Genomic DNA, 12,141 nt, shown 5'->3' with positions numbered 1-12,141 from the left:
TTTCCATGGAGTGTGCATAGTGATACAGGAGATTCTGATTGCTAAATGTGATTTTGACCTAGAGGCCCATAAAAGAAGGGCACCTCAAAGTATATTCTGCTTAATTAGATTGGATGGAAGCTTATTAAGTTTCTCTTAAATGTATGTTCTTTTTAATTATGTATTTGGATCACTGCTTTTATTTTCCTCTGGGTATCATGTCATGCTTGGAATTACATTCGTTTTTAAAATTACTCAAACTACTTGGGATAGTCTTGTACATTAACCTTTTATTTCTCTTCATTTTTTTCTTTTCTTTTTTTTTTTCCTCTTCATCCTTTTCAAGCAGCCTGTGATTCTCTGGCTGATACTGTGTTCAATACCGTATGGACCTTGGGCTGCCGACCTTTCATGAATAGCCAAAGAGCAGCCTGCATCTGTGCAGAAGAGGAGAAAGAAGAGTTATGAGAAAGAGGTGATCCCTTCCTGGTTTTGAGTGATGCCACAGCTGTCAGTCTCAGAGATGGTAGTGTGGCAGATGTGTCTCATCCTTGCTTCCAAATGTTTGGATAACACAAAGCAAGAGAAAGGAAATATTGTTCTACAGCTGAAACGTGAGTCCCATCCTTTGGGAGAACTGGAAAAAAGACATGGAGTGATTTGAAGACTACTCTTTATTTTACCAATGGTCTCCCCAACCAAGAAACATTTGCCTGGCAATTCAGTTCTTAGTTTAAAGACTAAAATAAAGACTAAAATATTGGGATTCTCGGACTTGGTAATTATATTCATAAGTGAAATTTTGCAGCATCCAACCATTTGGGAGGCAAGGACTTTCCTCTGATTCATGTTTCAGTTGCCAGTAAGCATCTCACTTTTAATAAAGTGTTCTTTTTAGGAAATATGAAAAGAGATGAATGAATTCCATTATCACCAATGTGCTTCCATTTCACTTAGAAGAGAACAGAACCCAACCTGGTAAGTTCCACCAATGATAACAATCATTCCCACTGGTGCTGGAGAGATAAGAACAAGTGGGAAAGGTCAGAGACTTACTTGGTGAAGACCAATGGAGGTGGAGGTCAGATGGAGTTAGGTCTCTGAGGTTCCATTTTTTTCCTTCAGTGAATTATTCCTGTGATATTCCCAGTTACTAAGTGGTGTTAGTGTCATGGTAGGATCTGAGAAGCATTTTGTAAAAATTGCCACTGAAGATAGCTAGGAGAAGTCCCTGAAATCTGAGGACACACAAATGGTCAGTTGCTAAACTCTGGTTCTCAATACTGACTGCAGATTAGAATCATCAAAGGAGTATTAAAAAGCAGAAACCCTCTGGGGGTGGTATCTACCTATAGGTGTTTTATGAGTGCTCCCCACCTGATCTTGATGCACTGGGAGGGCTGAGGTCCACTAAGATCAGGGATCAGCAAATGAAACTCATGGGCCAAATCAGGTCTAACACTGCTTCTGTGGCGTTTTATTGGAACACAACCATATTCTCCTTTGTTTATGGTCACTCCTGTGCTACAACCTCAGAGTTGAACAGTTGTGACAAACTGTATAGCCAGAAAGCCTAAAATGTTTACCATTTGGCTCTTGACAAAAAAAGCTGGCCAATTCTTGATCTAGGTCATTCTGTCCTTTCACTTCCTTTTGTTAATTTTACTGGTTGCATTAAGAATTGTTGATTATAGCCGTTTCAAAAAAGAAAAAGAAGAAAAACTGTTTCCTGATCTTATGTAAAGCCATAAAAATAATTGGCATATTAAGAAATTGGATTTCATTGCATATAAAATTTATCTCTGTGATTTATAATATTTACTTCAATAAACTTTATTAAGCACCTACCTACAAAATAGAGCATGGTATAATTTACACCTTTTTTTTTATTGCTGTATCAGTGTGAGGGCTTAGAATGCCAAATAATAGGACATATGGTACCAAATTTTAATTTTGTCTACAGTTCAGTCATTGACCCACTTAAATGCATGTCAATACATTTATTAATATTTATTAATTGAAAACATTTCACGTAATATAAAAATATCAAAAGAAAACACTGTGCAAGAGGAAAATCAAATAATATTTTTTAGTACACACTTATACTGATAAACTTCCGAATCTCCTATAACTACTCTGCGTTTGAGTTGAAATTTCAGGGAATGATTATTATTTACATATTTAAGGAGTTGCTGGGTATTTAGGTCATAATTTCAAGCAACCATTTAATTTGTTTTAAGTTTATACTTCAGAAGAGCATGCCCGACTTTTTTTGATTTTAGTGGTCCTATTGCATCCTACACGAGGTGTTTTATTGTAGGAAGGAAATGTGGGGAGCAGGGTGAGCTGCTTTCTTGCAGGGACAGCATAGCTTTCGACGTTGGGAAGATGAAGCCCATGGGTTGGATCAGTCAGCAGTGAGGTGACCTTTCCTGACCCAGCAGCCGGAGTCAGAATGAGTCAGTTCAGGGAGTCTGTCTAAACCCACAGTATAAGGTTCAAAGAAGCGCCATGTTCTAGGGTGTTGATTGGTGCTCTCAGAGGGCTTAGGGAGAAGTTCCAAAGAGGTGGGTGGCCCAAAGCCAGGACTCGGGTGTTGGGTGGTCCTAGTCCTCCCAGTCGATGCTGATCGGGCCGCCTGTCAGCATCTGGCTCTGCAGACCAGCTGTATCCTCTCCCTCTACTGCCTCACGACGCATTCGCCGGTGGCAGCCCTGAGCACAGCGAGAATGCTCGTCCAGCCTTCCACAGACAAGGACCTGGCAGTGCAGAAACACTTCCTGGAAAGACCATAATTATAATTAACAAAAATAATGATAACAGCTACCACTTGTGGGGCCCTTTCTAGAAGCTCGACACTATACCAAATGTTTCATATATATTGTCTCGTTTCATCTAAACAACAACTGTTTGAGGTAGATGTTATCATCCCCATTTTACAGATGAGGAAACTGAGACTTAGGTTAGGAAACTTGCCCAGATTCACAGCATTGGTCAGGTGGCAAACACACTGAGTCATGTGGGTGATTTAGAACCCCACATCTATAACTTTTGCTTTTGTACAGGGACAGGAGAGACCTCTGAGAAGGCAACATCTAATAATGTTAACATCTTCATTCTTAGCATCAAAGTCTGGGAAAAACATTGGTGCCCACACACTTCTGTGTAAAATAACAAGTTCTTTGCCCAAGCTTCTTCCTACAAGTTACCTCCCAAAGCATGCTGCCTGCTTGAGGAGGGAGATCAGGATTAGCCATCATGATTAGCAGGTGCTCTGGAACAGCGATGTAACTGCTCACTTAAATTCACTTAAATGCAGGGTGGAAAAGAATATTGGTCTCTTAAACTTCTTTTGGTTTAAATGTCTCAACAACTCTACTAAAACAAAAACCAAAAAAGCCTCCACCTTAACGTACTATCTATGGCCTCTTATAACTTCTGTGTATGTATAATTTTCAAAAACGTAGCATATTCAATATGCATGTAAACTGTTATGATAAAAGTTTTTTCGTATCTCCTTTTTCTATATTTCTCATTTTAATAACTGCTTAGTATTGCATTAACTGATATATGGTAGGCCTGGTTGGGGGCTTTCTCTCATTTCCCACGTAACAATGCTCTGTAAACACATCTAACAAATCTTGTTTTTCTTTTTTTTTTTGCTTGTTTGTTTTTGAGAAACGGCCAGAATTGGAGTTTTTAGAATATGATTTTATGGTTATTACTACATATTATCAGACAATTTTCCAGAAATTATACTCCTTTATACTGTCACTGTATTCTCCCTATAACTTTGATAACTTTGCAAGCATTGTGATAAATTTTTATAAATTTAATACGCATAAAATAATGTCTTATAATTGTTTTAATTGGCATCTTAAGTACTATTTTCACTGAACGCTTTGCTATTTGTCTTTTCTGTGAATTTTCTGTCCATCTCCTTGGCCAATGACTACCAAGCAGACTTTTTCAACCATATCTGCCCACAATGATTTAAAATTATGATCATATAGTATTTTCTTTGAACAAGCACAGTGATTTTCTTGGGAGGGAGGCAGATAACTGTGATATTAATGAAGGTATTAGGCTTCTAGGTGGTCAATTCTACAGTATTTTTCTTTACTTTATAAAATTTTTTTATGTTTATTTATTTTTGAGAGTCAGAAAGAGAGCACAAGCAGGGGAGGGGCAGAGAGAGAGAGGGAGACAGAGAGTCTGAAGTAGGCTCCAGGCTCCAAGCTGTCAGCACAGAGCCTGACACGGGGCTCAAACTCATGAACTGTGAGATCATGACCTGAGCCAAAATTGGACACTCAACCGACTGAGCCACCCAGGCACCCCTACAGTATTTTTCAGAGGGGAATGCAGATCCTAACTTTGGTCTCATAGAGAAGGTCAACGAATTGGAACACCAATTCAGGTCTGGGGGTGGGGGGTGTAGGTTACAAGGTAAAGGTGTTCAGCTCACCTTGTGGTCTTTGCCCACAAACTTGAAGACAGGAACCTGAAAGTGCTTTGCTAAGTGGTCTCGTGATGTGTACTGCTTCACTGAGTCATCTGAAACACAGCTGAAAGCAAGACAGGAGAGCACGTAAGACTTGATTGTTTCTACAGAGGTGGAAAAACAATCCAGTCCAATGTGTTTGGTCCAAAGAGTGGCTAACTGGGCAGAGGAGGCTGGGCTGAACTCAAGCTTGTTGAGAATGAAGGAAAAATGAAATTCCCTCCCTAGAAAGGCATCTTCAGATACAACCCTGTTCATTAATCATCTCTCATTCTCTGTACCCACAAACTGGGCACAAGGACCTCTTGACATATTAATGTACTGAAGTGCCAGCAACAGCAACCACATTTATTCCAACGATATCTCTGGAAATGAAGGTATCTTTGTAAGGCTGTATTTTTATTTGTAATATATGGTAGGGATTCTGCGGTTACATACTTGATAATTGGCTTAAAAAGGCTTTTCTTTTAACTAGACTTCATAAATATTTATTGGACACTTTATATACACTAACCCCCAAGGGGGGTTCAGAGATGAGCAAACCCCAACTTATATTTCAAAGAGCTGCATAAAGACCTAAGTTCCAGAGAGAATAACTCGTTCTCCTGAGGAAAGTTCATTCACCTCCAAACTGTTGTAATTCCTCTTTTCCCAAGTTTAACGCTAAGTTTTGGTTTTGTAGGGTTTTTGGGTTTTAATCTCAGGTCTACTGCTTGAAGTGAAACTCGTAGGGTACGTCAGGGTTAGCTGAGGAAAAGACGTGTTCTTGATTCTCAATTTTGAGACCAGGGTTTAGTATTTGATGAACATTTTCTTCCTACAGGCCAGGGATTACACCTGTATCATCTTTCCCATTCTGAATTTTAAAGGAACTTTATTTTCCCTGAATGTATTTTCCCTTTTATGGATACCTAATAGTTCTCGCCTGCCAGGTCAGGAAAAAAAAAGTGGGGATCAGAAGTAAAAGTCTATGAAATTGGATACTTGCTCCACATGCTTAAAGACCACTTTCTAGTTCATTGCTAAGTTTCAGTGCAGTTGAAAAATCCCATAAAATTGTTTAAAAATAAGGCGTTGTGACTTATATTACCACTAGTACCATATTCCCCTGAACTGAAGAAGATCTAAATATATAATGCAGTCTCTGTTATTTCTTGTATTTATGTACTCATTTTCATTTTCCTGAGGTAAAGTTAATTTATACCATATTTTGATTATGTTCTATAATAAATACCTACTGCATATCTAATCTAATGCAACATACTCTGCTGGGAACTGCAGAGGATATAAAGATGAAAAATATGGTCTGTGATGTCAAGGAGTTTACAGTCTGTATCTATGATAAAAAAGAGTAAAGCGATATTAAAATGGCACTTTTCACCTAAGTGCCTCACCATTTTCAATTTATTTTTACCTAAAAATACTATTGTTGTTGTTGTTTTTTCAAGAGAGAATGAGGCAAAAAGAGTTGTTACAGGGTAATATATTACAGAAGAGAACCCAGAACAAATTCTGGCTCTTGACTTGGGGTTTGCCATGATTACACAATGCTAGTTCCTCAGCTCTAAGTTGGTGTGTTGAAAGAAAGTAACAATGGTATATAGGATAATACAAAATCATTGATTACCCAAATGTTGTCCAGTATTTTATTTTGGAATTTAATATGTTTCTTTTTCTGGAGACTAACTTTCTAATTCTACTTTGCGTGGGCTTGTATTAAATTACTTTGCATTCCCAGAGCACAGGCCGATTGAAACTGGAGGGAGGTGAACGAGATGTGCCAAATATCAGGAGAAACCATCCCGATTTAAATTTAAGCTGAGGACGATGAATAATCAAACAGTTTATAAATGTAATCACACTGCATTATGTTTACTTTAGGGCTCTGGACTAGCTTCAGATTATTGTTATGTTAAATGCTCACGCAATAATTCATTTGACCAATATTTAATGACCCTATAGGCTAGGCATTGAGGAGGAAAGAGAAGGAAAGAATATTTCTAGTTCAGGTTAGAAGGAATCAGGGAAGGCTTCATGGAGGAAAGAAATCCTGTTGAATCTTGAAGGACCAGTAAGATTCAGGCAGCAAGAAAAGGGGAAGAAGATTTCAGGCAGAGGAAACAACAGGTGCAGTCAGAAGGGTGTAAGGAACCATGGAGTGTGGGAATTGCCTGTAGTTCCCTTTGCCAGGAGCAGAAACTGGAGAAGGCAGAGGTCAGAGGGTGAGGCACAATAAGCCAGGCTCAGAGTTGGATTTTATCTTGAGGAATTGTCTCATATACACCATTACAGTACTATCCACTATTGTGCCAGAGATGGGACTATTTGCCTGGTTACTAAATAGATCTCTACAGCTGTGTATTTGAGTTCTTGTCTCTGACTTTTAAGCATTTTAATTTCTCCTGTAGGATTTTCAGGTGGGGGGCTATTTTGTACATGCTAAGGGCTGGAAAATTAAATAGCACAGCTTCTTAGAACTGTCTAAAATAAAAAGTATATAGTCCTTAACTATCTGAATAACAAATGCATAAACAAACTTTGCAAGCTTTATTGAGATTGTAGATTACATCTTTTTCCAGTAAGTGGGTTATTATACATTTATTTTTGTAAAAAGTAAGTACAGGGGAAGGAGAACACTCTTGGAATGAGAGAAAAGTTCCCTATCTTGATTATAGTGATGGCTTCATGAATGTATACATCAGAACTTACCCAACTGTACACTTTCAATGTGTATGCTCACTGTATGAGAACGGTACTCCAATAATGCTGTTAGACAAAAAAAAAAGGAACCAAAATCTCCTCTCCCCCTAAAAGAAAATCCATTCCTTAATCTATTAACTTTAGGATGTGAGTGAAAAAAATAAATAAAAAGTGATACTTCTAATTTTCACTTTAAAACTTTGTGAAGATAACTTTAAGATGGCAAGAAATCCCAAGAACTACAGACTCCTATGAGACCTATTACTGGCCACCCAAAACAGCTCAGAATGATAAATTTTTCATTTTCTGAACACAAGAAAAGGAGGCTACAGAAAGCTGAGGCTAGAAGTACTCCTGCTGGTAAACAGTGAAATTTACTAACCAAAGGAAATCAAGAGCCATCAAAGGTTTTCAACATGGATCTGACCATATATATATATTTTTTTTTTTTCAAAAATTTGAAGTTTGTCTTCCTTTTGACTAGATATCCAGGGACTCGTGAAGCTGAGATTTGAGAGTTGGGACTTAGGGGGCTGTTGGGAGGCTGTTTTAGCTGTCCAGGTGAAAGATAACAAGGGCTGGAATTAAGACAGTAAGAGAACAGAGAGAACAGCATGGGGGTACGGCTACTTTCTACAAAAGGCTCTTGGTTGATCCCAATGTGCTTCAAGAGTTGAAAAATCACTGTGCGAGAGATTGACAACAGCAGGTGGAGGTTGCCTGTGATGAGAGATCTGGTAGATAAAAGCTAAGTAGATATTTCAGAGTCCAGCAGACCAATTAGCAAAGGGCATGGCCCATGTGGTGCTCTCGCTAGACCATTTCCCTTTCATTGAGCTGCAGTCCCTGCCCCTACCTGAGATATGTCCCACCTGACACTGAGAACAAGGAAGAAACTGATAAGATTCTGCCATGAGTTTGGGGTATGAGTGTAATTTTCCTGGGAATGTAAGCAATGGATGGGATAACTGCCAGACTTCCAATCATCCCATGAGACACACATAGTTCTCAATCCAAGGATTCTTAGGAGATAAAGGAAATCTCCTTTGTATAAAACAAGCACAGAAAAACCAAATTTCACTTGATCTTTCTTCTCCTGAAACCTTCCAAGTATTTTTTTTCTCTCCTTTGCTACCCAAGCTGCTGCTGCTGCTGCTTCTTCTTCTTCTTTTCTTCTTCTTCTTCTTCTTCTTCTTCTTCTTCTTCTTCTTCTTCTTCTTCTTCTTCTTTTTTAAGTTTATTTATTTATTTTGAGAGAGAGAGAGGGAGAGCACACACACACAAGCAGGCTCTGTGCTGTCAACACAGAGCTCGATGCAGGGCTTGAACTCACAAATCATGAGATCATGACCTGAGCCAAAACCAAGAGTCGCCCCTCGCTACCAAGCTTCTTAAAAGAGAAGTCTACAAGGGGTGCCTGTAGTCTACAGGGATGATTCTTGCTCCTTTATCTCTAGTCCTGACCTTGTTCCGAGGTCTGATATACATTTCCAACTGCCCACTGAACTTCTCTTCCCATATATCCTACAGGCATTTACAATTCAATAGCATTACTTGGAATTATCATATTCAATATTTCACCTCAAACCTGCTTTTCTACTTATAGCCCTCCGTCTTGGCTAATGGCATCTAGTCAGTCAGCTGAGCTAGACCCCTTGGAGTCATTTTTGACTCTCTGCTCCCTCACCAGTTTTTACCTCCAGTATGACAATGAGTGGCTTCTGAACCAATTAAGAACTCATAAGAGTGCCGTGTTGTTTTAGGAAATGACCGAGTAGGCTTGTGCACTTAGAAGGTGGATGTGAACTGGGGGTAGTAAATGGTGTAAGCAGCATAATTACCCATCCTGGATGAGGTAGTACTTCAGGATCTCATCGATCTTGGAGGTGGGGGTGGCAAAGCAGCTCTCCACTAGGCTTTCTAAGCCATTCACGTGCACAACAGGCTCAATGCCAAAGTAGAGGGAGTCTCGAAGCTTGAGGGTGGGCAAAGCTTCCCGGTAAGGCTCTTCAAACTCATTGTCCTTGAAGATCTCCAGAGTGAATGGGAAGATTCCATGACTGCGGCCCATGATTTCCAGTGGGGTATTTCGAAGGTTAGGAACGTAGCCTTCCGAAATGGTGTACAGGCGTGGAAACTCGCAGGTCACTGGGATCAGCAGTTTGCTGGTTCGGATGATGATGTCCCCGCTGCTCCCTGGGGTCTGCTTGGGTAGACCTGTCACAAGGTTGCTTGCCACGATCTTGTCATTTACCACCTGAGCCGGGCCAGGGCCAGGAGAAGAAAAGATTTTATGTTTATTTCTAAGGAGTTCCCCATCCCCACCTCCCAAACCCTGCCCCACTCCTGACTGTAACATTCTCTCAACTTCTATTTACATCAAAACACATAAAAGATTTGGTTGCTGAAGACTGGAACTGTTTTTTTTTTAATCACTTCTTTTTAGCAAGATGTTCTGACTGTTAAGAATTTTATATACTACTTCATGGTCAACCCACGCATTCCTTTGGAGTATTACTCATAAAACCTGAACTATGCAGAATCAGCAAATTCAAAGCTCTGGTGTTTTAGGAAGGAATGGCTTCTATTTTTTTTTTTTCCCGGACTCCTAGACCTGCTGATCAGGCTGCGGCCTGACCTTGTGCTGAACTCATCCACAGGCAGAACTTCAGCTATCACATTTATGCAGATGACTTTCAGTTCTTTGTCTCCAGCCTTGTCTGCTCTCCCGGGTGCCAGCAAATCCAACACACCACGGGGGCCTTTCTACTTAATCATCTACAGATACAATAAACACAATTTGCCTAAAGTGGGACCACCTTCTCCTGAGATACCACCCCCATGTCTCACTCTAAGTTCAATTGGCTCTCTGATTTCTCTCAGTCGAATTCAGCAAATAAATATTTATTTAATCAGATGGTCATGAGAATCTCTGCCCTGATCTCCTGGATCCAGGTCCCCTTTTCTCTATCCATTTCTCATGCTTCTGATCTCATCACAACAGTGCCTGCAACCCCCCTCTATGGTATAGAGCCCAAATGTCTCACCCTCGCACACAAGGCAGATCTTTGGAAGCAGTCTCGCACCCGCACCCCCACCCTACCCTGTCTACTTTTCTAGTTTCCTTTTCCAATATGAATTCCTTGCCAGTCAGTCTGAACTGCCCATTCACTCAGCATAAGCCTTAAATATTCCCATCTCTGAGACTTGCTCACTTGTTTCTCATCTGAAATGCCCTCTCCTCTCTGTATAAGCCACACACATGCTTCTACTCCAGTTCAAGTCCCATTTGTCTTGACATCCCCAATGTTTGTCCCTTTCTAGACTGCTATAGCACCTGTCATCTGTATCACTGTTTCTTTCTTTCTTTTTTAATTTATTTTTGAGAGAGAAAGAGAGGGAGAGAGCATGCATGAGTGGGGGAGGGGCAGAGAGAGAGAGGGAGAGAGAGAATCCCAAACAGGCTCTTCACTGTCAGCACAGAGCCCGACGTGGGGCTCCATCCCAGAAACCATGACATCATGATCCGAGCTGAAATCCAGAGTTGGACACTTAACTGACTGAGCCTCCCGGGCGCCCCTCACTGTTTCTTATTTATATTGTGTGTGTGTGTGTGTGTGTGTGTGTGTGTGTGTGTGATCTCAATACTACTGTGTATGTTCTCAAAAGTTAGGAATCTTATTTCATATATCCCTCAGACTCCAATGCAGATTCTTGGACAAAAATACAAACCTTGAACCTCTGTCTAGTTTACAACTCGAACTCATTTGTTACCTCATAAATGAACTTTCATCTGTGTCATTTGCTTTCTTCAAGTAAAATAATTGGTCAGAGGAGATGTGACCAGTCTCCCAGTGCTGGTGCTGAGGCACTCGGGAAAATGTCTGTACACATTGGAGAGACAGGACTATTTAAGAACACAAAGAGCAGAACTCTTCTTACCTGTCTGTGCTCACAGTGCCAGGACCATGGCAGATGCCCAATAATATATGTGTTAAATGAACGGCATATGATTCTTTGAGCTCTATTATTTAATGTGGAACTATTTCATCTATAACACAAGCCACGCTGCATACCTCGGTCAACTACCTCCCAAATAACTGGCTTTTGGTTATTCCCCAAGCGTCCTCCAGGAAGAACCTACATTGACCACTGTGCCACACGTCTTGAGGGAGAAGAGGATGTTGACGTGGGTGCCGTTGGACACTCCTCGGCAGGAGGTGTTGGTCAGGAAGAGCTCCAGACCGCCAACCAGGTCCCTGGGGATGCTCACTTCAATGGTATTTGACCTGCACAACACGGGGACTGCGGCAGAAAGGGGGCTACTGTTAGAACTGGGAAATTTGAATTGGGAGAAGGGTAAGGACGGTGTCTAGGGGAAATAATTTTAACCTCACTCAATTTGAGCTTTTTGTTTTATCCTTAAGAAAATCTATGAGGCTCAAAACAAGTTGGTGAATAAAACCAGGACTCCTAACTCCCAGGGTTGTGGTCTAATAATGATCCTCAAATAATTGTTCCCCGAATGAGGAAATATTGTGTTTGAGTTTCAATTCAACATTTATTTCAAAGTGTGGATAGCATAGTTCCATGAACTGAAACACCTAAAGGATTAACTTTTAGCACAAACACAATTTATTGGCAATACAGAAAAAGTACTGCTTTGATGTAGGCTTAAATTACATAACAGTACTGCTCTGACTTTACCATTAATTATGTCTCATAAAACAGAGGTAATAAAAACAACGTTAGTGCACTTGGGAAAGAGTTCCAAATTGTCCTTGTATTGTTCAGTAAACCATAAATGCTGACTATAAATTCCGCTTTAACTTAATATGAAAAAGATTGCTTTTCTTTAGTGTTCCTGTGTTCAGTTTTCCAGACTCTACAAATACCCGAAAAGAAATACTTATGGGTACTGTCAGAAAATATGTGAGGACAACATCAATATGGGAGGA

The 12,141-nt window shown here is 40.2% G+C and overlaps 2 protein-coding genes across 6 annotated transcripts in view; one reads left to right on the top strand and one right to left on the bottom strand.

Moving 5' to 3' along the window:
* PLA2G12B (phospholipase A2 group XIIB) overlaps positions 1 to 1,728 on the top strand; it is a 30,937-nt gene extending 29,209 nt beyond the window's left edge. Inside the window, exon 4 of one of the 2 annotated variants that reach the window (XM_015543664.2) lies at positions 329 to 1,728. In XM_015543664.2, coding sequence (XP_015399150.1) covers positions 329 to 447 — 119 coding nt within the window. In that variant the 3' untranslated portion in view covers positions 448 to 1,728. Of the gene's footprint in view, positions 1 to 325 lie in introns of both variants that reach the window. The other variant, XM_007095703.3, reaches the window with a different exon arrangement.
* The window catches only part of OIT3 (oncoprotein induced transcript 3), a 28,572-nt gene continuing 18,154 nt past the window's right edge, over positions 1,724 to 12,141 (bottom strand). For 3 of the 4 annotated variants that reach the window (XM_007095704.3, XM_042960543.1, XM_042960544.1), the window contains 4 exons: positions 11,328 to 11,488; positions 9,025 to 9,440; positions 4,448 to 4,547; positions 1,724 to 2,759 (listed from right to left, as the gene is read on the bottom strand). In XM_007095704.3, the coding sequence (XP_007095766.1) occupies positions 2,586 to 2,759; positions 4,448 to 4,547; positions 9,025 to 9,440; positions 11,328 to 11,488 (851 nt within the window). In that variant the 3' untranslated portion in view covers positions 1,724 to 2,585. The remainder of the gene's footprint in view (positions 2,760 to 4,447; positions 4,548 to 9,024; positions 9,441 to 11,327; positions 11,489 to 12,141) is intronic. The other variant, XM_042960545.1, reaches the window with a different exon arrangement.

This window comes from Panthera tigris, chromosome D2, assembly GCF_018350195.1.
Source record: "Panthera tigris isolate Pti1 chromosome D2, P.tigris_Pti1_mat1.1, whole genome shotgun sequence".
Lineage (NCBI taxonomy): Eukaryota > Metazoa > Chordata > Mammalia > Carnivora > Felidae > Panthera > Panthera tigris.
Note: the sequence above shows the minus strand (reverse complement) of the source record. Positions and strands in the feature narration are given on the sequence as shown.